Source organism: Microcaecilia unicolor, chromosome 7 (assembly GCF_901765095.1).
Source record: "Microcaecilia unicolor chromosome 7, aMicUni1.1, whole genome shotgun sequence".
In the NCBI taxonomy this organism is placed as follows: Eukaryota; Metazoa; Chordata; class Amphibia; order Gymnophiona; family Siphonopidae; genus Microcaecilia; species Microcaecilia unicolor.
The window spans coordinates 197,595,796-197,622,130 of NC_044037.1; the positions used below are offsets into that span (position 1 = coordinate 197,595,796).

General features: G+C 44.5%; 1 protein-coding gene across 1 annotated transcript in view; it reads left to right on the forward strand.

Moving 5' to 3' along the window:
* BOLL (boule homolog, RNA binding protein) overlaps window positions 1-26,335 on the forward strand; it is a 420,709-nt gene that overhangs the window by 94,723 nt on the left and 299,651 nt on the right. Inside the window, exon 3 of the mRNA XM_030210355.1 lies at window positions 29-120. Coding sequence (XP_030066215.1) covers window positions 29-120 — 92 coding nt within the window. The remainder of the gene's footprint in view (window positions 1-28; window positions 121-26,335) is intronic.

Below are 26,335 nucleotides of genomic sequence, written 5' to 3' on the forward strand. Positions count from 1 at the left end.
TTTGTTTTTGTTTGTTTTATCCTACTAGACTAATGAAAATGACCTCAGGAAGTTTTTTGCTCAGTATGGGAATGTAAAGGAAGTGAAGATAGTAAATGACAGAGCTGGAGTATCGAAAGGGTTAGTATAGTAGAAATATGTATAATGTGGAGCATAAGGAATATACTATATGGGGTCTTGAATCTATCATTTTTAGTATAGTTTATTCAATACTTGTAATTGATTTGGTGTATATAGTTTATTTGCAATGTGTAGCTTGTAGAATATTTTTAAAGTCCAGATAGAACCTCCCAACCAACCCAAAAAAAAAAAAATTCTAATTCTACAGCTGCTCTTGATTCTGTCCCCAGCAATTACATCATGGATTCGCAACCCAGTCCTCAGGACACACCAAGCCAGTCTGGTTTTGAAGATATCCACAATGGATATGCATGAAATAAATATGCAAGACCACTGTCCTATTCGTATTATAGTTCAGTACTGGATTTCAAACAATTACAATCAAAGGTGGCTACTATACTTCATAGACATCCATACATTCCAGTGCCAGTAAACAAGTGTTGTGGTGCCGATAAACCTCAGTAACAATGCACTGTGTTTAGCTCTTTTAAGCATAGTGTCTTATAGCTGACAAAAGTTGGCAGGTTGGTCAGAGGCTATATTCCAGGGGTCTTCCTTGATAAAGCTACATAGCGAAACATGTGCCGTGTCGGAAGCACCTCCTGAGCCGACTAGATTTAACATTACACACAAAAGATGAGTATACAGTTGTTAAGTAAATAGCAGTGTAAATCACTAAAAGAGAATCCTTAGGACATTAATAGCAAATGACACAGGGTGGTGCTGGCCGGAAACCAGTGAGGATTACAACAAATAAGACACTGTGCTTAAAAGAGCTAAACGCGGTGCATTGTTACTGAGGTTTACCGGCACCACAACACTGTTTACTGGCACTAGAATGTACGGAGGTCTGTGAAGCATAGTAGCCGCCTCTGATTGCAATTGAAATAAATTTGCATGCATTGCCTCCATTGTATTCAGATCTATCGCGTGTCTATTCATTGTGGGTATCCTGGCTTGGTGTTTCCCCGAGGACTGAGTTGAGGACCCTTGAAGTACATTGACCCAGCACAATTCCCTGCTACTTTCAGTCTTGCTAACCCAGCATATTATTAAAATTTGGTCTTTCGCTGGCTTTCTAACTCATTTAATCCATTGTGAACGTTGTAATTTGATTTTGATTGTTTAGGTTTTTTGTTTTGTTTTGGGTTTTTTTTTGACCCAGCAGTGTGCGGTTTGTTTGTTTTTTTTTTGTGTGTGTAGGCTTCCAACTGAATTGGAACCAGCCATTGTTCCCCCTTCTTATATTTCTTTCACAGTTCACTTAACTGAGTCACTGTGGTGTTGATCCTCTGCTGGCAGCTATGCAGCAGGGTTTTTTCTGAATCACTGCAGTCATGTGATGATTAGGGCTCCTCCTCCTCAGGCTGTGAACACTGCCTACCAATCAGGAAAGTAGAGGAGAGAGAGAATTTAAAATGAGACATTCCCTAACTGCTGTGTTTATTTTTATCACAGTTTCTATGCCGCAAAAGCTGTAACTGTTTCTCTCACAGAAATGCATTAGGTAATTATTTTTGGGGGGAGGGGGATGGGAAAGTGTATTTCTTTAGAATCCTCAGTCCAGCCTGGCCTGTTTTTGCACTTGATGTGTCTCTTCAGTGACTTTTCCTCCATGCCAATGTGTGCACACACACACACAGCTTACATAGAGCACACACAACATACACACACACCACGTACAGGTAATATTAGACCCCACAGATAACACATAACACACACACAACATAGGTACATATAGACATACAACACACCCTACAGAGAAATGCCACAATTCAAAACTTATACAGATATATACATACATATAGCGATTTTAAATAATTCAGTGAGGAGTCTCTGCATACGTTCCCCACTATGGACTATTCCTCTTTCCAGTGGTTCTACAGCCCTGTCATTGATGGTCTGCTTTTTAGTGATTCAGACGTTTATTTTATTTTCTTTGTTGTAAACCTACTGTGAAACTTACTGTGTGAACCCTAACAGCTTTTTTAGTGGTTGCTATGTTACTGCCAGCTAATAGCTGGTGGTGTAGACAGGGCCTGTTAAATCTATAGGCAAACTAGGCGTATGCCTAGCACCCAGATGTTTAAGGGACCCCTCCCAGGTGTGCTTAGTACTTAGGTTAGGCTTTTTTTTTCAGGATTCTACACATTTTTGCATTAGTGACCAACAGCTAGAAGGATGGCTAACATGTCTGGACATTTTTCAGAGTTTATACCTCATATCTGCAGTTCTCCAGTTCTCCTCCATGCCTGCTTCCAGTGTCACTAGCAGCAGAGATTGTGGGTAAGATCCAGCCAATAGTAAGGCACTGGAGGTGGGAGCAATGCAAGGCTGCTCTACTCTGAGGGAGGGAAGGGATGTGTGAAGAAAATACCAGTAATTTTATTTATTTGAACATTTGTTATATCGCCAAATGATCTGAGGATATCAAGGCGGAAAGTGTATAAAGACAAAGTAGGCATGGCATAGAGACGAGAGATAGCAAAGAAAAATGAGACATGGAGAGGGTGGGGTTGCACAACAATAAGTACCAAAAATACACCAAAATTTAGAAAAAAATGAACACAATAGGATAGAAGAGAAAAAGCAGTGGAAGGAAGGGGGTTCAGAGTGAGCTAGACCAGATAAAGGACTCACACTGGGCAGTATAGGACAAAGACTGCAAAGAGCACATACTAAAATCCAATCAATAAAACCTGGGTTGTCTAATCTATGGGTAATTCTCATCAGTGCCATAGCACTCCTGATCAGTTCCATAGCACTCCTGATGTTCAGCACAGCCAGTCTGTTCACAGTGAACAGACTTTGGCTCTGCTGAAGTTGATTGAGAGGAACAAAACAAAAGAACAAAAAGGCACAAAACTGTTTGCAAAATAATAAGAACAAACAAAAAAGCAGAATTAGGTCAAAAGGTTTATTGGAACAATACCCGATGTGGCCACGTTTCGCCCTCAGACTGCGCCAGGGGTAAAACTATGAAAACAAAACACAAATATAAAATATATAACCATACATATGCATCATATCACATCCAAAAAAATAATTATATTATAAATGTGTGTAAAACACAAACAATTATATGTAACCATATGTCTGAATGTGCATCATTTAACAGCAAAAAAGAAAATAAAACCATTTGCAAATCACATATACAATTATAAAATCACATGTCATTTCAACTCTGATTTTGTGAAATGACATTGGATAGTGTTCCGATTTCAGATGCTTAGATGTTATGCAGCGGTTTTCTTTACTACTAGTAAAAAAAAGGCCCATTTCTGACACAAATGAAATGGGCGCTAGCAAGGTTTTCCTCGGAGTGTGTATGTTTGAGAGAGTGTATGTGAGAGTGACTGTGTGAGAGAGAGAGTGAATGTGCGAGTGTGTGTGTGAGAGAGAGAGTGAGTCTGGGTGCGAGTGTGTCTGTGAGAGAGAGAGTGTGTGTGTGTGTGAGAATAAGAGTGTGTGCAAGTGCGTATGTGAGACACAGTGTGAGAGAGAGTGTGTTTCACACAGATACAGTGTGTGTGAGAGACAGACTCTCTGTGAGACTGAGTGTATGAGACCAAGAGAGTGTGTGAGTGACTGTGTGACACAAAATAGTGAATGTGATACAGTGTGAGACATAGAGTGTGTGAGAGTGAGATAGAGAGAGAAAGACATTGACTGTGAGAGAGAGTGTGTGTGTGTGTGTGACAGAGATATCTCCCCCCCCTCTCTGGTGTCAGGCCCCCCCCCCCCTCTCTCTCTGGTGTCTGAGCGTTACTGTGCAGGACACTGAGCTCTGGCTGTGCTTCAAGGAACTGACCAATCCTATTTAATAGAATGCACCTCCAACATTCTGAAGCTGAGAAACCTCGTGTGGTTGGTCACTTCTGCTTTTGACGAACCCGGAAGTACGTGATGTCAATTCAGGAGATGGATACAGAGAGCAGGAATGCCTCAGCCATGCAGTCAGCTTCAGAATGTTGGAGGTGCGTTTTATTATATAGGATAAGTCACACGATGTAAGCTTATCGTTCAGTTATAAAAGTCACGAGTCTAAATAGACTCACGAAAACTGAGATACATTGGTTTTGATGGGGTAGAATATTTATATTTATATAATTTTTATCGAACTGCAGATTTTGCCCGTTCCATATAGCAAGGTCCATCTGGAGTTTAATCAGTGTGATTGTGAATATTTCATCAGCTTATTAACTTGTGTATATGTGCAACATGTATTTTATCTAACGTTTTTTTCACATTTTCTATCGTTTTGACTGTTTTTGTTTCCATTTTTGGTTTTTTATTATTTCAGAACTTAATTTCCGGACATTTTTTGATCTTACTACAAGTGTGTATAATATATTTATATGCACTCTTGATAGATATGTATAATGAATACACTCTCTTATCTTCCCCTCTTCGTCGATATGTTTGCTGCAGGGTCATTTTAATATATCATTGTTTTTATATGTTGGTTTTATTGATCTATTTTTTAATTTTTTAATATTAAAATACGTTATAATATATATGTGATTTTAGAGTTATACATGTGATTTTATAATTGTATATGTGATTTGCATATGGTTTTATTTTCGTTATGGCTGTTAAATGATGCACATTCAGACATATGGTTACATATAATTGTTTGTGTTTTGCACACGTTTATAATATAATTATTTTTTTGGATGTGATATGATGCATATGTATGGTTATATATGGTTTTATATTTGTGTTTTGTTTTCATAGTTTTACCCCTGACGCAGCCTGAGGGCGAAACGTGGCCACGTCGGGTATTGTTCCAATAAACCTTTTGACCTAATTCTGCTTTTTTGTTTGTTGATTGAGAGGATACAACCAGTGCTATATATATCCCTGGTTTGGGAAGAACTCTTCATTCAGGGTAAGCTTGAACAGTGTTCAAATTAAAAGAGAAGTTTGGAGGGAAGTGTGCAAGTGATACTGGAGCGTGATTAAAAATAAATAATAGTGATTGTTTACATAGTAGTATAGTAAATGACGGCAGATTAAAGACCTGAATGGTCCATCCAGTCTGCCCAACAAGATAAACTCATTTTACATGGTATGTAATACTTTATATGTATATCTGAGTTTGATTTGCCCCTGCCTTTCTCAGAGCACAGACCGTAGAAGTCCGCCCTGCACCGGTTTTATTCTCCAAATATCGGCGTCACCACCCAATGTCCACTAAGATTCCATAGATCCATTGCTTCTAAACAGGATTCCTTTGTGTTTATCCCACGCATGTTTGAATTCCATTACCGTTTTCATCTCCGCCACCTCCCGCGGGAGGGCATTCCACATATCCACCACCCTCTCAGTGAAAAAATACTTCCTGACGTTACTCCTGAGTCTGTCTCCCTGCAACCTCAATTAATATCCTCTAGTTTTACCACCTTCCCGTCTCCGGAAAAGGTTCGTATGTGGATTAATACCTTTCAAATATTTGAACGTCTGTATCATGTCACCCCTATTTTTCCTTTCCTCCAAGGTATACATGTTCAGGTCGGCAAGTCTCTCCTCTTACGGTTTGCAACACAAATCCCATATGATTTTCGTAGCTTTTCTTTGCACCACTTCCAGTCTTTTTACATCATTAGCCAGATACGGCCTCTAAAACTGAACACAATATTCCAAGTGGGGCCTCACCAACGACTTGTAGAGGGGCATCAACACCTCCTTTCTTCTGCTGGTTATACCCCTCTCTATGCCGCCTAGCATCCTTCTAGCCACGGCCGTTGCCTTGTCACATTGTTTCTTCACCTTCATATCCTCCGACACCAACACCCCAAGGTCTCCTGAGTCGAGCTTACTAATCTCTCCCCTCCTGTTCGGTATCTCTCTTTTGGGTTTCTACACCCGAAATGAATCACTCTGTACCTCTTGGCATTACATTTTAACTAGTGAATACTTTTCTGGGGTATAAATAATTCACTGGTTTCACTGTATTAAATAAATCCTACCTCCAAAACCACAATCAATTGAAAATCAAAACATCAAAATCAAAAATTAAAGTATAAAACTGTGAAAAACTAATAAATTTTTTTTTACTTTTTTCTGGTAATTGTGCTCAGACTTTGGGTATCCCACACTGTATTGGCTGCCCATTCACTTATGAGATAATACCCATATTAGCATCATCGCACTCCCTACCACGCATGTACCAGCGTCTAGGTCTCATCACAGTCCATCATTCCCCTGAGGACGCTTAGGGCGAAACATGCACGCATGTCGGGAACCATCAGCATGACTATATAAAATCAAGGACTAGGAACATCTTTGAGTTCATGAGGAATTAAGAGCACAAGCAAACAGAACTTGGGACCGACTCTGTAATGAGCTGAACCATCCATCTTGGAAGGTGATAAGTATCCCACGCTCTGTGGTTAATGGAATTTTAGCATGAGAATTAGACAGATGCTAAGAATTGTTTATGAATAATTAATGAGAAATATTATAATTGGGACACCACGGGTAGGCAGTAGGGAGTGTGATGATGCTAATATGGGTATTATCTCATAAGTGAATGGGCAGCCGATACAGTGTGGGATACCCAGTCTGAGCACAATTAGCATAAAAAAAAGTAAAAACAATTTTTTTTTAGTTTTTCATAGTTTTATACTTTAATTTTTAATTTTGATGTTTTGATTTTCAATTGATTGTGGTTTTGGAGGTAGGATTTATTAAATTTTAACTGCCAGACCTTCGACCATTCTTCTAACTTTTGGAGATCCCTTCTCTTCGTTTCTACTCCCTCCAGGGTATCCACTCTATTGGCTATCTTCGTATCATCCGCAGAAAGGCAAACCTTTCCTTCCAACCCTTCAGCAATATCTCTCACAAATATATTAAATAAAATGGGCCCCACCGCCGACCCCTGAGGAACCCCACTGCTCACCATCCTTTCCTCCGAGCGGATTCCATTTACCACCACCCTCTGCCACCTGTCGGTCAACCAGTTTTCTATCCAGTTCACCACTTTCGGTTCTAAGTTAAGTCCTTTCAGCTTATTCACGAGTCTTCTGTGGGGGACCGTATCAAAGGCTTTGCTGAAATCCAAGTAGATTACATCTAGCGCACGTCCTTCGTCCATTTCTTTTGTCACCCAGTCAAATGAGATTCGTTTGGCAGGCTTTTCTTTTGGTAAAGCCATGTTGCCTCAGGTCCTGTAACCCGTTGTCTTCTAGAAAGTTAACTATCCTTTCTTTCAGCAGCGACTCCATTACTTTTCCTACCACCTACATGAGACTTACTGGTCTGTAGTTTCCCACTTCTTCCCTGTCTCCACTTTTCTGAAGAGGGACCACAACCACTTATCTCCAATTTCGCGGAACCTCTCCCATCTCTAAAGATCTATTAAATAAATCTTTAAGAGGTTCTACCAGGACCTCCCTGAGCTCCCTCAGTATCCTGGGATGTATCTCATCCAGCCCCATAGCTTTGTCCACCTTCAGATTCTCCAGCTGTTTATAAACTCTTTCTTCTGTAAATGGCGCAGTATCCACTCCAATCCCAAATATTCCTTCAGCAGCCAACCACGGTCCTTCACCAGGATTTTCCTCCGTGAACACTGGAGAATTAATTGTTTTGCACATTTGCTTTATCCTCCTCACTTTCCACATAACCATTCTCATCTTTCAGTCTTGCAATTTCATTCCTATCTTTTCTCCTTTCTCCAATATATCTGAAAAATGTCTTATCACCTCTCTTTACATCTTTAGCCATTTTTTCTTCCACTCGCGCTTTCACTAGCTGTATTTTCTTCTTTGCTTCTTTGAGTTTAATCCGATAATCTTTTCCGTGATCCTCTCGTTGCATTTTTTTGTATTTCTTGAACAGATCCTCTTTAGCTCTTATTTTTTCAGCTACTTGGTTGGAAAACTATATAGGCTTCCTGTTTCTCTTGGTTTTGTTTACTTTCCTTGTGTAAAGATCAGTCACCATATTTATAGCAACTTTCAGCTTTGACCACTGATGTTCCACTTCTCCTACGCCTTCCCATTTCAACAGCTCCTTTTTCAGGTATTCCCCCATTTTATCAAAATCAGTACGTCTGAAATCCAGTACTTTTAGTTTTGTGCGTCCACACTGTGCCTTTGCCCTTATATCAAACCATATGGTGTGATGATCACTATTACATAGGTGGGCACCCACCCGGATATTAGAAACACTTCCTCCATTTGTGAGCACTAGATCCAGCATCGACCCTTCCCTCGTGGGTTCCGTCACCATTTGTCTGAGCAAGGCACTTTGACAGGCGTACACAATCTGCCTACTTCTTTCCGATTCCGCAGACGGGACGTTCCAATCCACATCAGACAAGTTGAAATCTCCCAACAGTAGCACCTCCCCTTTCATGCCAATCTTTTGAATATCCTCTATCCGATCTTTGTCTACCTTCTCTGTGCCGGAGGTCTGTAGATAACCCCCGTGTGGATACAGGTTCCATCTTCCCTTTCCAGGACTACTACTACTATTTATCATTTCTATAGCGCTACAAGGCATACGCAGCGCTGTACACCATACACAAAAAAGACAGTCCCTGCTCAACGAGCTTACAATCTAGATAAGACAGGTAAACAGAACAATTAGGGGTAAGGGAATAGACTTCCGGTGGAGGCATGGATCGGTGAAGACGCAAGACAACACTGCTCTGGGGCGCCTCTATAAATCAGCACTAGTAGAACCGAATACCCATCAAAACTCGAAATAAAATCAAACGTAGGACCATTGTGTATGCCTGGTGGCTTGCGGCGACTGGGACGAAGCGGATGGCAGCGAAATCAAGCCGTAAAGACCCCAAAGACAAGAACCGCTCCGCGGAAAACAAAATGGTGGACAGGGCATCGCCGTCTCCTAGCTCACTGTGGGCTGCGGAGATTACAGAAGAGGTGAAGGCGGCGGTAGAACAAACGGTGAGAACTAAGCTGCAACTTATATTGGATAAACTTGAAGGGCTGACTGAGAAACATACGCAGCTATTTAACGAACTTCAAGCGGAGCAGCAGAGGATCGGGCAGGCAGAGGAGGATATTCAAAAGATTTGAAAAGAACAACCTAGACTGCAGAAGCGCCTCGCGGAGGTGGAGGCAAAACTCGACGATCTTGAAAATCGATCGAGAAGGAACAACCTACACCTCGTGGGTCTGCCTGAAACCTTGCCAGAGCGGAATCTCTGTGTGTTCCTGAAAAATGGATACCAGAAGCACTTGACAACGCGGAGCTGGTGATGGCGCTGAGGGTGGAAAGAGCGCACAGACTTGGACAGAGAAGGGAGGACACAGGAAGATCCAGAGTTGTGATTTTTTTAAGATCTTGAATTATGCCACAAAATGCTTATACTACAGGATCTACGTGCGGGCAAGCAGCTTGAGTATAAAGGAAAGAAAATCCTGTGTTTCCAAGATTATTCCACTGCAGTGTCTGCAGCACGAAAAGGATTTGCACCGTTGTGCACTAAACTTTTTTGGCACAAGTATAAATTCAGCCTGCTCTACCCAGCCAAGCTCAAGCTGATGGAAAATGGGCAAGCAGTCTATTTTGAGAAAGTGGAAGCTGCAACCACGTATGTAGATCAAATGCTGGCTACGGGACGTGAAGGCTGAGGCCAAACAGGAGATTTGATAAAGGGAGAAGAACTTTATCGAGAACTGTAAGTCAGTTATGTTTGAGCTGCAGGACTCACGTTATAAAAGTTAAAAGTTGTAGCAGAGTTTGACTGACACAATGATTGGAGTGGATGGAGCGTGAACGGCTAAGGAGCCGTTACTTCGAGGACTGAGGTCAAGTGCTGTTGTTTGTTTAATGAGAGTTTGGAGCTGGCCCGGTCGCTGGAGGGTGCCAGGCCATTTGGCATAGCAGAGTGCCAATAAAAGGTATCAGAGTGGAGAGAGCTGGGTATATATGATGTGGACGCTGAATGCTTGGAATCATATAGAGCAGGGGCGTATCTGCGTGGGGCCTGGGCCCCTGCAGATTTCGCCCTGGACCCCCCTACCGCTGCCAACCCTCCCCCTCCGTTGCTGTCGCCTACCTTCGCTGGCGGGGGACCCCAACCCCTGCCAGCCGAGGTCCGCGTCCTCCTGCCGCTGCCGGCTGCCTTTAAAAGAATTCCGTCAGCTGGCGGGGGACCCCCAACCCCCGCCAGCCAAGCCGAGGTCTTTTCATTTCTTCCACTAAAGCTGGCACCGAAAGTTTCTTCTGAGTCTGACGTCCTGCACGTACAACGTGCAGCGACGTCAGACTCAGAAGAAACTTTCGGCGCCAGCTTTAGTGGAAGAAATGAAAAGACCTCGGCTTGGTTGGCGGGGGTTGGGGGTCCCCCGCCAGCTGACGGAATTCTTTTAAAGGCAGCCGGCAGCGGCAGGACGCGGACCTCGGCTGGCGGGGGTTGGGGTCCCCCGCCAGCGAAGGTAGGCGACAGCAACGGCGGGGGGAGATTGGCAATGGCAGCGGCTGGGGGGAGGGGGATCGGCAATGGCGGGGGGGGGGGGCTATAATGTGCCCCCTCACTCTGGCCCTGGCCCCCCCCTACCGCCGCAGTTCAGATACGCCCCTGATATAGAGGACTGCACCTAGCTCTCAGAAGGACTGGTGAGCAGAGTGATACATGAAAAGGACAGATAGGTATTGAACAGACATTGCTTAAGAGGCGCCCGAGCCTTGGGAAAAGAAGAAGTTATGCCTAGTGGCATGATGGGACAGCAAGAGGGGGGATTGAGGGGGGAATGCGGAAGAGGGGAGGGGAGGGAGGGTGAAGTCCTGGATGCATGTTATCATATAGAATGGGTAGGGCATACAGAATCATGGGTAGTCCAACTAATGCTGGCACTAGCGGCACAAGGGGCTGAGAGGGTGGAGCTGGGACATTCTCTTGGTAAAAATGGAGTAAACAATAGCAGCTGGTGGAATATCACAGGGCAGAGGGAAGAGTGACATGACAACACTACAGATAGTGACATGGAATGTGGGGGTATACACTCACCAGTTAAGCGACAAAAGATATTGAAAACATTGAATGATAAAAAAGTGTTTATAGCATTTTTGCAAGAGACGCATCTGACTCAGGAGGAACATGCTAAGTTGAAAACATGGTGGGTGGGAGAAATGTATGATGCTCCAGCGGTAGGAAAAAAGGGAGGCGTAGTGATTTTAATAAGAAAAACCATTAATGTGGAGGTTAAAAAGTTGGTGGCAGATGTGGCGGGGGGGGGGGGGGGGGGAGGTATGTCCTAGCATCAGTGATGATGGAACATCAACCACTACTGCTTTGCAATATTTATGCTCCAAATAATTATGATAGGAATTTTTTTTGCACAAATCATTAGGAAAATGCACGTAATGGGAGCTGTACCGGTGGTGATGGGGGGTGATATAAATGATGTAATGACCCAGAGTGGGATAGATCTAAACCCACGGGGAAGGAATTGGCAAGAAAGGAAGGAGGTATTTCTAGGATATGTGGCGCTTAAGAGCTGGTGGATGTGTGGAGGACGCTGCACCCTGTAGACAAAGATTTTACCCACCTATCCAGAGCTCACCAAACAATGTCTAGAATCGACTATATGCTGATCTCAAGGGAATTAATGACAAAGGTGGAGGAGGCCCAGATTGGTCCTATTATGATCTCAGATCATGTTTGGGTGAGGCTGCAATTGCGGATAGGCGAGGGGAGAATTCAATTTGGGGCTTGACGTTTTCCAGCTCATTTATACCGGGATGCCCAGTTCCTGCCTTTCCTGCTGGAGAAGTGGAAAGAGTATACCGTGTTTCCCCGAAAATAAGACACTGTCTTATATTAATTTTTGCCCCCCAAAATGCGCTAGGTTTTATTTTCAGGGGCTGTCTTATTTTTTGGGGAAACATCGGGGTTGGATCGGGGTTGGCCCACCCGCCCTCCGTCGCTCCCGGAACTAACCTTAAACGCCTCCTTTCACCTTTGCAGCAAGCAGCAGCAGGGCAGGCCACTCCTTCCTTCCGTGTCCCGCCCTCGCCTGATGTAACGTCCGCGAGGGCGGGGAACGGAAGGAAGGAGAGGTCTGCCCTGCTGCTGCTTGCTGCGAAGGTGAAAGGAGGCGTTTAAGGTTAGTTCCGGGAGCGACGGAGGGTGGGGGGGGCGGCCCAGGGGTGGCGTTGTCCGGCTCTCGGCAGCCCTGCTTTCAAACAAAAATTTGCTAGGTCTTACTTTCGGGGGAGGCCTTATAGCTACCAATTCAGGAAAACCTCTACTAGGTCTTATTTTCGGGGGATGTCTTACTTTCGGGGAAACAGGGTAGTAAGCATAATGACCAACATAGGGCACACCCAGTCCTTTTTGGGAGATGGTGAAGGCAGTCCTCAGGGAGGACGTCATCTCCTATCTGGCATACAAAAAGAGGGCAAGGGATAGGGAGGTGATCAGATTGGAAAGGCAAGTGGTGGCCTTGCAGAAGAAATATGGTCAAAAACATGATCTAGGTATTCGCAGACAGCTGTTAGAAACACAACAGACCCTAAATGAAATATTACAGGAGAGGACTCAGAAATCGGCTGCATACTATAAATATCAACTTTACAGATTCGCCAATAAGAGTGGGAGGTTCTTGGCTAGGATAGCACACAAGAGGCTTAGTGCCAAGAAAATACTTACCATGGAGAGCAGCACGGGTGGGAGTAAACAAGGATGAGGAAGACCTGGTGCGACCTAGTGGAGCCTACTTACATAGCGTGGACCTACCACAGGTCTCGGTGGAGGAGGCGGAAGTGTTGAATGTGCCAATAGCAGAGGAGGAGGTGGAATTGGTAATTAAATGGAGTAAGCTAGGTAAGGCACCAGGACCAGACAGTCTGAGAAATGAATTTTATAAAATCTTAAATACAGAGATAAGCCCGTTGCTAACCACAATGTTTAATGTAGTCATTCAACAGGGACAGATGGCAAGACATCTTAATAGAGCTCAAATTAGTGTACTGCCGAAACTGGGTAAACCAGCTGACAAACCAGACTCGTATAGGCCTATCTGCCTGCTGAATGTTGAGTTAAAATATTTAGCTAAGATTTTGGCAAATAGACTAGCGAGGTTCTTACCAGCTCTGGTTACGGACTCCCAAGTGGGATTTATATGTGGGAGAGTGATCGCTAAGAATATGTGTCGGATATGGGTTGCCTTAGAGAAGGTAAGAATCGAACAGACTCCGGCCTTGTTAATAAGCTTTGACGCTGAGAAAGCGTTTGACCGAGTAGACTGGACTTACTTGTTTGGAGTACTGAAGATCTATGGTATCACTGGATTTTTTGCACAGGCTGTTCAAGCTTTGTATGCAAATCCTATGGCTCAGATACATGCGAACGGGCTCCAGTCTGCTTGGTTTCCGATACGGAGGGGCACGAGGCAAGGCTGCCCACTATCACCACTTCTTTTTATCTTGGTGTTAGATCTCTCCTGAGAGAGATCCATAATAATACAGATATTAGAGGGGTTAGGGTTGGAGACTTCACCTTTAAGACAGCTGCGTTCGCAGATGACTTGTTAGTTCTTCTCACAGATCCTGAGCGGTCGTTTCCGTATCTTATGGAAAGTTTAGAGGAATATGGGGATTTCTCTGGGTTTCGGTTAAACCTTCTGAAATCTGAGGCTTTAGCTAGCACAGAAAAGCTTAAACGAGTGGGGGGATAGGTTTCCATTAAAATGGGCGCAAGGGACTTTTAGATACCTGGGAATACAGCTTCCCATGGACATTAGGCAGATTCAAGACCTGAATGTCACCCAGCTATTGAGGGATACATGGGAACAGCTGTCAAGGTGGGCAGTGTTGCCTGTGTCCCTCATGGGTCGTATACAGTTATTTCGCATGATAGTTTTCCCACGGTGGCTTTATGTATTACAAAAGTTGTCGTTGAGGCTGGCCAAACGGGAAATAGTGGCATTGAGGAGAATAGTGGTTAAGTTTTGTTGGGCGGGGAAGAAACCTAAAATGAAATGGCAATATCTACTGGGGAACTGGAGGAAGGGGGGCTGGGGATACCAGACATGCATGAGTATAATTAGGCTTGCCTCTTAAGGCACTTGCAAGATTGGCTTTTAGGTACAACTACATATACAGATGTGGGATTGGAGCGCGTGTATTTCTTTCCCTGGCATGTTAACTATATTGCACATTAAGCAAAAAGGACAAATACCTGAAAGAATTATAGATTGCATATTGCTGGGGCCGCTATGGTACACGTGGAGGGAATTACTATTTAGGTGGGGTCAGGACCCGACCTTCAGCATATTATTGCCATTAGATGGCAATGATGACTTTACGTCAGGCAGAGATAATGCAGTATTTCGCAAATTACGGGAACAAGGAGTAGAACTGCTAGAAAGTTTCATTCAGGAAGATGGTATCTTGATTCCCATCGCTGATTTCCAGCAAAGATGTTCAGGGGGCCCAGCTGAGATTTTAGCTTATCATCAACTATATCACTATGTGCACAGCCACCCGAAAGAGAGTTTGGCCCCTGGGTTTGGAAGAAAGATCCGAGCCTTTCTAGAAGGGGATGCATTGGGCCAGGTCTCAGTGTCCTGGTTCTGTAGGGAGTTAGAGAAAGGTCAGCGAGAGAGGCAGGTAACTGAGGTGGCGGAAAGGTGGAGCGCAGAAGCACGGCACCAGATCTCTGAGCGTCACGTTCAACAATCAGTGGTGGGAACACCGAGAATAGTTCACAATGCGGAGTTGCAGGAATGCCATTACAGAATACTACATAGAGCTTATTTCTCTCCTGGAAGGGCGTTCCATGCAAAAGTCATACAAACTGATAATTGCCTAAAATGTAAGCAGGGGAGTGGAACCATAGCCCACTGTATTTGGCAATGTAGATTCATCAAAACCTTTTGGGGGAGACTAGGCAAATTCATGGGAGATGTGTTGGGATCTCGGATTGTCCTAACCTTCGAGAGAATGTTGCTGGGTATACCTGGACATTGGGGTGTAGGCACGCAGGGAGAAAGACTATTCTTGAGCAAGGCATGCATAGTGGGGAAAAAATGCGTTCTCAATCACTGGATAATGGACATGCCTCCCTCTTACTGGTATTGGAGGAATAAGCTACATCAGCTAATGTGGTGGGAAGCGAGAGGAGCGAGGTTAACCCCCAAAAGACGAATGAGTTTCTTGAAAATATTTAAACATGATAATCACTGCGAGCACGAAGTCATGTGCTTAATAGACTACCTTGGGAGACTGGAAGAGATTGGACAAACTAAAGTATGAAGCTTGCAAGAGGGGAAGGGGGCAAAGGGAAGGGAGGGGAGGGGGAAGGGCTTAGGAAGGTACACAGACTTGATATTAAAGAGCAAACAAGAACTTAATAGATCATGCTCATAATTATAGGGAGAGAAGGGAGGGGTACGGGGGGAGAAAGACTTACATATACATAAAAGTTGATGACATTGTAAATGTATCTACAAGGAAGACAAGACCCTAGATAACCTATGTGAATATATGCTTGATTGTACTTTGTTGCAATGTTATTGTATGTAGCAAATTGTCTTAATTGTTTACTTATTCATGATTGAGTTTTTGTACATTCAAAAAGTGGATTGGGATTTTTTGCTTTGAAATGTCATCAATAAAAAACATTGAAACATAAGGGTAAGGGAATAAATAGGTGAGGTTAAAGGAAAGAGCAAGTGAGTAGTGGTTAGGAGTCAAAACCAGTGGTAAAGAGGTGGGCTTTAAGTTTGGACTTGAAAACGGCCAAAGACGGGGCTAGACACACAGGCTTGGGAAGTCTATTCCAGGCGTGGGGTGCAGCAAGACAAAAGGAACGATGTCTAGAATTTGCAGTAGAGGAGAAGGGGACGGATAAGAGAGATTTATCTACAGAACGGAGTACTCGAGGGGGGTGTAGGGCGAGACGAGAGTGGAGAGGTACTGGGGAGCAGCAGAGTGAATACACTTTATAGGTCAATAAGAGAAGCTTGAACTGAATAACGGAAACGGATGGGGAGCCAGTGAAGTGACTTAAGGAGGGGGCTAATGTGAGTGTAGCGACTTTGGCGGAAAATGAGTTGCGTAGCAGAGTTTTGGACTGATTGAAGAGGAGAGAGAAGAGGGAGGCCGGTGAGAAGTAGGTTACAATAATCAAGACGAGAGGTGATAAGAGTGTGGATAAGGGTTCTGGTAGAGTGCTCAGAGATGAAGGGACGGATTTTGCTAATGTTATAGAGAAAGAAATGACAGGTTTTGGCAATCTGTTGAATATGAGCAGAGAAGGAGAGAGAGGAGTCAAAGATGACCCCAAGGACGATCCATAAAGCTTCTTCCTTTCCCCAGGTGCCCCGCATTTCATCCGCTCTGATATTGTCTCTCACATACAGCGCCACTCCTCCACCCCTTCGGCCCTCTCTATCCTTTCTAAAAAGATTATAGCCCGGTATAGTCACATCCCATTCATGGGAATCATTGAACCACATCTCCATAATAGCAACAATATCCAAGTTTTCTTCAAACATCAGTGCTTTCAAGTCTTGAACCTTTTTACCTAGACTATGAGCATTTGTGCTCATTGCTTTCCATCTGCGTAGAGAGGTTTTTTTTTTATTTATTTATTCATTTAATCAAAATTTACAAGAAACTTCTTGTTTAGGAAAGTGTCAATCAAACAGAAAATCTTTTACACAGGAAAATAAAGAAATGAAAGAGCAATTAAATCATTACACTTTCAAAATTCAAAGACACTCAAGTCCATAAAGGGAGATCCAAGATTTTAGGAAATCTAAGGGAGAAATATAACAAAGGAGAAAATAAAGGAAATTAATCTCTGCTAAGATATTGTGCACCTTTTAATGTTGCTTCTCCAATTTAACTGAGGCTAGAAGTGATGACACATGAGCAGGTTCAGTAAACATATACTTCTTGCCTCCCAGCCTTATTATGCACTTGCAGGGGTATCTAAGAAAAAAGGTACCCCCCAAGTGCAAGACTTCAGGCTTGAGAAGCAAAAATTGTTTCCTCCGTCGTCTTGTCTCTTTCGAGACATCAGGAAATAGCATAATTTTAAAACCCAAAAAGGGTTTATCCTTTTTTTTTTTTTTGAAAATATTTTTATTACGTGAGGAGTCAGTCACCATACAGCATATGTCTCCAACATAACAGAACCTGTACAGTCATAATAAAACTCTTTATACAACAACATATAATAACTTTATATCTATCTGATCTCCACATCATTTTACCTATTACCCCTTTCCTCCCTGTTACCCCCCTCCCCTCCCTTCCCCCCTTCCATTCCCCACTCCCCCTCCCCAGTGAGTTCCCCAAACTACACACAGACTCTACTATCCAGGTTTGGATCATTGTTGTGAGAACAGAGCTTGAGTTCTTCCCCAAAGATCTCGATATTGGCGGAGTCTCAGAGCAGTAGCAAATTTATATGTCATGCTTACCCAACTACCCATTTCTACCATACATGACTTCCACGACTCCAGGTCCGGGGGCTCCTCATCAACCCACACCCTTAATATACACTTCTTCAAAATTATCATTGCTAGTAGTATAAATTTGGTCTGGGCCGCACCCAATCCCTGCTTTTGGAGTGACTCCCCACATCCCATCAGGGTGACAGAATACTGCCACTCCACTGTACGCGGCAATATCTCCTCCAGTAGTTGCAATGCCCTTGCCCAGAGCTCATGTAATGATGGACACTCCATAAAGGAATGTAAAAATGAACCCACACTCCTCTTACATTTGTTGCACGTATCCTCCTCCCACATCCCCAACACCTTCCCTCTTGCCTTAGTGATGTGCACCCTGTATAGGATCTTGTACTGAATGACCTGTAATGATGCATTCGGAGTTATCTTCCCCAAGTTTCGAAATGCTGCCCCCAGGCGTTCCACCGTGACCTCTTCTACTATGTCTCTGCTCCATTCCTCTGCTAAGTGTGACATATGAGGCGCTTTTTTATGATCTCTGATCGCTTGATGCCACCTTGACAACCCATTACTTAATGGGCTAGTCTGCATAAACAATAAGTCTAATTTGGTGAAACGAGCTAAAGACCGAGTCCTGCGCTCTTCACTGAGCACATAATCTCGAGCTTGCAAATAAGCGAAAAATTGTGAGCCAGCTATCTGCAGGTCATGCTTTACCATATCAAAGGTTGGAAAGGTATCTTCCCCCTCCTTCCGGAACTGGCCTATAAACCGACATCCCTTGTCCCGCCAGCTCCCGAATGTCGATACGCCCTGCCCTGCTGGGAAGGCCATATTTCCCACTAACGGCATAAATGGACTGACCCCCTTGCCCGCCTCTCCATGTCCTCTCCACCACCTCCATGCCCGTTGCAACGCAGCCACATAGGGGTTCCCCACTATTTTCCGGGCTCCCTGCACTGCCCAGGACTCTAGTACCGTAAAGGGGTCATTTGGACTGCATCAACTCTCCCAAAATCCCGGGAGCGCATAATGCCCCTCCCCCGAGATCAATTCGTGTATCCACCGCATTAACGCTGCCACGTTATATCTCCTCAGGTCTGGGAGCCGGAGGCCTCCCTGTGCTCTACCGTATATCAATTTGGTAAATGCTATCCTTGGGCGTTTAGAATGCCAAATAAAGGTGCTTACTATGCTTCTATATTGTTTCTCTTCCTCCCTTCCCACCCACAATGGCAGCATTTGCAACGGGTATAATAACTTAGGTAATAACACCATTTTTACCAATGCAATCCTGCCCATGAAATTTACTGGGAACTCCTTCCACTTTTTACAAAGTTGTTTTACCTCATCTATGCGGTCAACTAGATTCCTTTTATATACCCAGGCCATGTTTGCACTAAGGTATACCCCAAGATATTTGATACCTCCCTGTGCCCGGCGTAGTGGGAAACTTAGCGATTCAAAACGACGACACGCTTCATTGACAGACAACGCCTCCGATTTTTCAAAATTTATACGAAGGCCCGAAAAGGCCCCGAACTCTCGAATAATATGCATAGCTAAAGGCAGAGCTTCAGTTGCGTCGTCTATCAACAGCAACATATCGTCTGCGAACAGATTTATTTTATATTCTTCTCCTCCCACTCTTATACCTTTCAAGCTCGATTCCTGTCTTATTTTGGCTGCCAGTGGTTCTAAAGTTAGTATAAACAGTAAAGGCGACAGAGGACACCCCTGCCGAGTCCCCCTTCCCAGAGCAAACGCATCCGATAAGGAATCATTTATGAGTATTTGAGCCGTTGGGGAGCTATATAACGCCCTAATCCAGTTCAAGAATTCCCCCTGGATGCCGAAACGCCCCAGAATCCAAAACATATATCTCCAAATCACCTTATCAAAGGCTTTCTCCTCATCCAGGCTAGCCAAAATGGCATCCCCTCTCCTCCCCTTCCCCTCCAACAAAACTCTGCACACTTTTAAGATGTTGGCCGATGCATACCTTCCCTTAACAAATCCGACCTGATCAGGATGTACCAAATATGGCACCACCTGCCCCAAACGATTCGCGAGCACTGCCGCTAATATCTTTACATCTTGGTTCAGCAGTGAGATTGGCCACCAGCTCTCCATCCCTCCCAGGCTTGGGAAGCACCACTATATGTGCGTGATTTAACACCGAGCCCATAGTGCCCGCTTCTCTAACATCCTCACACATTGCAGTGAACGGCGCCACTATCATATCTTGGAGAATTTTATAATATTCCCCTCCCAGTCCATCGGGACCCGGTGCTTTTGCTAAGGCTAATCGCTTAATGACATTTTGTACCTCCTTCCCCTGAATCGGAGCGTTCAACATCTGCTGCTGCTCTACCGATATGTTGGCCAAGCCCACCCCCTCAAGGAATTCTCTACATTTATCCTCTGGGAAGGACCCCTCTTCATACAAGGACGAGAAGAAATGTACAAACTCCCCTTGGATTTCTGTTGCTGTGGCACATATTCTCCCCTGTTCGTTTTTAATTTTACTGATATATTTCCTCGTTGACCTCTGATTTACGAGAGACGCCAACATTTTACCTGTTTTATTGCCCCATTGCTGTAATTTATATTTATACAATTTCACATTATATATCGCACCCTCATCCAACACAACCTGTATGCTTTTCCTGCACTCCATATATGCCTTTCTATTGCCTTCAGTTGGGCGACCTATCAGTGTCCTGCGCGCTTCCCGCAATTGTGTAGTAAGAACCTTTATTTTCTCCCCCCGAGCTTTGTTCTTAGAAGCAACATATGAAATAATCTTCCCTCTTAGCACTGCCTTTGCGGCCTCCCAAAAAATTCTCGGGCTCACCTCCTGCGTGTCATTATCCACTATATAATCCAGCCAGCACTGCCTCAAGTATGTGCCGAAGTCCCTACTTCTATATAACGCCAGATTCATCCGCCATCGGTCCGGACCCTCCCTCTTTCCCCAAGATAACTCCACCCACACTAGGGCATGATCCGACACAGCTGGCTCTTCAATTCCCGAGCGATTCGCTACGACACTAATTGAATACGATACCAGCAGATAGTCAAGGCGGGAATGGGCCCCATGGGGATGAGAAAAAAAAGTATAATCATGATCTTCTAAATGTTGCTGCCTCCATATGTCCACTAATGCTAAATCTTTCATTAACAAATTCACTCCCTTATCCTCATGGTCCCTTCCCGCTCTCCGCGCTGGCTTACAGTCAATTGAAGGGTCACTGGTAATGTTGAAATCCCCCCCCAACTATAAGCTGGTAATTGTCTAATGTTACCAACTTGGCTATCAGTAAAGTAAAAAATTTATGGCTATAAACATTGGGAGCGTAAACACTGCATAGCCCCACCCTTTTCCCTTGCAGGTCACCTGTCACTATTAAAAAGCGCCCTTCAGGGTCCTGATACATGTTATGCAAATCAAAGGCCACATTTTTTCTAAGTAATATTGCCACCCCTCGTTGCCTTCCATTATATGCTGCAAAAAATATATCCCCTACCCAGTCTTTCTTTAGTTTAAGATGTTCTAATTTGCTTAGATGGGTTTCCTGAAGCATGGCCACATCCGCTTTTTGGCGCTTAAGAGCCTGCAGTATTTTAGTTCTCTTTACCGGGGAATGCACTCCGTCTACATTCAATGACACAATTTTAAGATTAGCCATTAAGGACAGAGTATCTCTTGTCAACTCGTGCTCTAATTCCCGGTGCAATCTGCGGGCCTCCCAGCTGAGCCCCCAGACTTAAAATACATTGTACCTGTCTCTTCTGGTTCTCACACTCTCCTCTCTTTTTACTCTCTGGTCTTGTTTTTTCCCATCGTCCGCACAATCTCCACATAAGTATTTTTTGAGAAACTTTCACTCCCTCCCTCCCTCCTCTCCCCCCCCCCCCTTGATTGCTCCCCTCCCCCCCCCCCCCCATTCTACCCCTACCATTCTTACCCTTTGAGCACACATACCCCTTGTGCATACCAATGCTCAACATGCACACTCCCCTTCACACCACCAACTCTCCCGAGCTCCGCACTCACTACCCCTACCTCCCCTCTCCCCCCGGGGATACCCCCACACCCCGCTCAACACAGATTCCTCTTATACATTCCATCTTAATCCTGTAACTAGGCACTTGCGCTCCCTAAAGAGAAAAACATGAATATTAGTAAAACAGGAGCATAGTTAAAGGTCCAACATGTAAACTATGTAACTTAAACTGGGCAGTTCATGGTACAAGACTTCTTTTCACATCCCTGCAAATGCGCTTACATAATGCACTGGCCAGCTGCTTATTCGATGTCTTCTTTAAACGCCTCACATCCATTTCTCGTCTTGCCACCTCTACTGCCCTTAAATTCCAGAGCGAAGAAAAAAGCTCCACCAACACATGTCCTCTCTTTTACTGTTCTCGCTCATGGTAAGGTAGCCACAAATTTTTCCAGCTCCGCCGCCTCACTGAAAAACAAAGTTTTGTTCTCGTGCAGCACCCGCACCTTTGCTGGGTATAATAAAGCGAATCGGACTCCCTTGTCATACAATCTTTTACATTGACGGCCCATAACTTTCCGCTGATCAGATACTGTGGTCGAGTAGTCCTGAAAAAGCAGGATTTTCTCCCCTTCATATGCAAGGCCCGATTTATTCCTGTATGCTTGCAGCAGTGCTTCCTTGTCCATATAATTCAACAGCTTTGTTAGCACTTGTCTTGGCCTGTTCTCATTCACTCTTATCACTCCTACTCTGTGCACTCTCTCCACCTGCAGGGGAATTCTACTGGTGTCCAGGCCCAGTTCCTTAGGTAGCCACTGTTCCACCATTTTCCGTAAATCCATTGCTTTCACTGACTCTGGTATGCCCACAAGTCGAAGATTATTTCTTCTGCTGCGGTTCTCAAGGTCGTCTGCCTTCTGAGTCAGCTGCTCACATTTTCTTTCCAAGGCTGCCACTTGCTCGTTCCTGCTCACCGCTGTATCCTCACATGTCGACACTCTATCCTCCACATGCTGCAATCTGGCGCTCTGGCGTTCCAGCGTCTCGCGAATTTGATCTACCGACGTCTGCAACTTAGTTAGCTTGTCCTCCAACATCGCGGAGATCTGTTGCACCATGTCCCGCACTATGTCAGCTGGTAGCGGGCCCGCCATCACTGTCTCCGGAGCCGCCGCCATCTTGCCTTGTGTCACGCTGGTATGTTGCTTTCCCCGCGGGGTCTTGGCGGGCATAACCTCCTGCGCTCTCAACGCAGCGCTTTCTTGGCTCGTTTTTTTTGTGCCTCTCACCTTCCGCCGCTTGTAATTGCGGAATCGGGAATCACCCCGGGGGGAGATCGTGGATAAAATAGCTGATTTTTAAGCGCTCGAGTCGGAGCCGGTTTCAGAGGCCTCCGCTCAGCTCCACGTCATCACGTGACCAAGGGTTTATCCTTATTGCGGAACAAGAGGCGGAAGATCCAATTCTTATCAGGAATCAGTGCGACTGACGCCACTAATGTAGCAGCAGTCGCCAATTGGGAATCAGAGGTCTCAAGCAAAAGGGAAATATCCAACGGTTTTTCATTATCTGGATTAATGTTCCTCTCTGGGACATAATAGACTTGGGAAAAGGGTGGAAAATCCTTTTCCAAAATATTCAAAACTTCACAGAAATATCGTTTCAACATATCCAGAGGGAGAACTGTTTGTATCCTTGGGAAGTTGACAAATCTCAGATTATAATTCTTAGTAAAATTATCAAAAACCTCCATTTTTTTGTCTGAGGTTTGTCACATCTTTTATAATAGTAGTTTGTAATGTTTCAACTTTCATAATCCTTTGGTCAATTTTTTCAATTTTTTCGTTTAAAGTTTTAATCTCTTCTCCCTCTTTTTTAAAATCAGTTTCTACCTGTTTTACCCTGGGTAAAAGTTCGTTAATTTGTTTAAGGAAAATTTGTCCCAAATTAGACATCAAGTCCCACAATACTTCTAAAGTTACTTCTTTTGGTTTGGCCACTAGTTCCTTAGGTAATTCAAACCTTATTGAAGTCTGCTCATTTTCCTCACTCCGTCTCTGTTTCTCTCCCCTCGTTTTGCTGCGGTTCTTTGGGCAAAATGCCCTCCATTCCTTCCTCAGTTAGAAATGACGCTTCACCCCGACGTTCTTCTGGGCCCGTGCCTTGTTCCAAGGGGGACCCTGTAGGGTCAAAGAGGAAGGAGCTTGCGCCGAGCGGTTGGGGAGGTGGAGTTCGCGCTGCAGGACTCAACGTTGTTTCAAAGCCGGGGGAAGCCGAATTCTCCTGTTCGCCGGCGTTCCCAATCGGCGGAGTGCTGCTATGCTGCACAATTGTCCGTGGCCTCATAAAACGGTCAATTGGACCTGGTATAGGAGACGGGAGCGGGGAAGCTCTACCCGCTACTTTTCCTCTTCGCTTCGGCATCTCAGGAACGAGGTATGGGACGTCCTAGCAGATCGCGGCCATCTTGGATCTGAGCCTGCGTAGAGAGTTTAGGTGGTTTTCTGTATTTAGATTACCTTTCCCTCTGTCATCAAGTTTATTCTGGGGGTGACTTTCCAAATTCCCTTGTTTCCTTTTGTCACCCCCACCTTCTAGTTTAAATGTCTAGAAACATCTGGCTGGTTGAATGTTTGTTCTGTGCATGTACACTTAGAGGAGGACATACCTGCAGGGAAGTGTGCATAATTATCAAGTGACCTGGAGACAGCTACAACTAAAAGCCATTTGATTTGGCTGATGGCTTAAGCAGTGGGTTCAAAGGGGAAGTTTAACTGAGATGTGTTGAAAGAGTTGGTGAGTGAAATTCTGCTTGCATTTTTTTTTTTTTTTTGGATAAAATATTCTCCTTTGATAGGAAGGGTTTGTGATTTGTGAAAATACATTTTGCTTTAGTGAACTTTACAAAGTTTAGAGTGAGAGACTAATCAGTGAGGGTTAATTATATAATCCTTACATACTGAATGAAATCTGTTTCCTTCTTGCTTTGTCTGTTCTGACCTTGTTGAAATTTTTGAAGCAGTACAAAGGGGGTTGGTTTGGGAAAAGCAGGGGAGATGCTGGAGAGGAGGGAAAGAGTGTTGGACCTGGAGGTAGCGGGGAGAGAGAGAGGGAGCAATGTGAGACTCAGCCTTGACTTATACATGAGTCACAGCTTAGCCATTTTTAGTTCTAAAACTGCCCTCGACTTTTACACAAGATTAACTTATAGATGAGAATATAATAAATTCTGTAGCACTTTGGAAAAACACATCTTATGTAAATCTGACCTAGTTCTATCCCTCTGGATGTACTGATAAACTACAAAAACACACATCCTGGAGGAAGTGACGTCACGGAGACAAATGGCCGCCTAGAAGATTAGCTCCGACACTCACCTACCTCAAATCAGCTTTAGTCGTGCTCATAACACTCTGAACTCGGCAGCGATACAGTGTAATCGCGGGGCAAACCACACGGATCAAAATGAGCAAACTCCCTTCGTCGCAGCTGCGAGGGAACGAGGGTACGGCGAAGAGACGGACGGCGAGGAGTCTCTCGCGCCCCGTTTCCCCGACGATGTCCGACTCTGATTCGGCTGCCTCCCACGTGGCATCGCGCCGTCCCGCGCCAAAAAATAGCCCGTCTAAAGAACTAACTCGCTGTTTAGAAGCACTCCGAGAGGAAATAAAAGCGTCCAAGGTGGAAATATTGGAGCATGTGGATGCCATCAGTTTGGACCTAAAGGAGTTAGGAGGGCGAGTCGAAACTTTAGAAGAACGCGTGGACGAGCAGGAGGAACAACATGGCGCACTGGGAATGCAGATTTCTCAGCTGCAGGAACAAGTGGAGGACTACAAGTATAAACTTGACGATTTGGAAAACAGGGGAAGAAGGCACAATTTGAGATTCCGTGGGGTCCCAGAAGAAGAAGGTAATGCGGAAAATGTCCAAGTTATGGTGCGTGCCTTATGTGAAAAGATAATGGGGGAGATCTGGGACCCAGCAGAGGCGACCATGGATCGAGCACACAGAGTGCAGGGTACCCGAGCGGACAATAAACCAAGAGATATCCTGGTTCGCTTTTCATCCTATGCATATAAAGAAATGATTCTGCAGAAAGCAAGGCGGCTTCCAGCCCTGGTTTTTAAGGATGCACAGATTGCGGTTTTTCAGGATCTCTCACTATTTACCTTGACACAGAGGCGTGCGATGAAGCCGGTGATTGAGATCCTGAACAAGGAAAAGATTGCCTACAGATGGGCCTTTCCATTTGCCATTTGCTATGAAATTAAGGGAAAGCAATGGAGAAGCCGGAAAGTGGCAGATGCCTGGAGGAATCTATACGAGATGGGCCTGACTGCAGTCGAGGCGGTACCTACAGTGGTGGCTCCTATGACCAAGGCACGTCTACAGAAGTGGAAGAGGGTCCCGCAGAAAAAGAAAACATCAAGTACCAAGATGTGACTGTATAAATAAGACTGTGTTGCTGGATTTCATATTTTTCTCTTTCATTGCAGGGTTGCAAGTATTGACTTGGAAATACTAAGCAGATTATACTTTAACGAAGAGATGGGGGCGACTGGTAAATGTGAAATAGAGAGGGAGGGTTATGTGTTGAAAAGTGGGGAGAAGTCTGGGGGGTATTTGTTTTGGGGGTTGCGTTTCTCTAATATCCCAAGAGGTGCTTAAGGGTGCTACTTGGTGGACGAGAATGAGGGAGGCAGAGAGGGAGGGAAGGGAGGGGGTGGGGAATCAATCAATAAGAGCGGGGTTATTACAATTCCTACACACCTTCTCGCGAATATATGG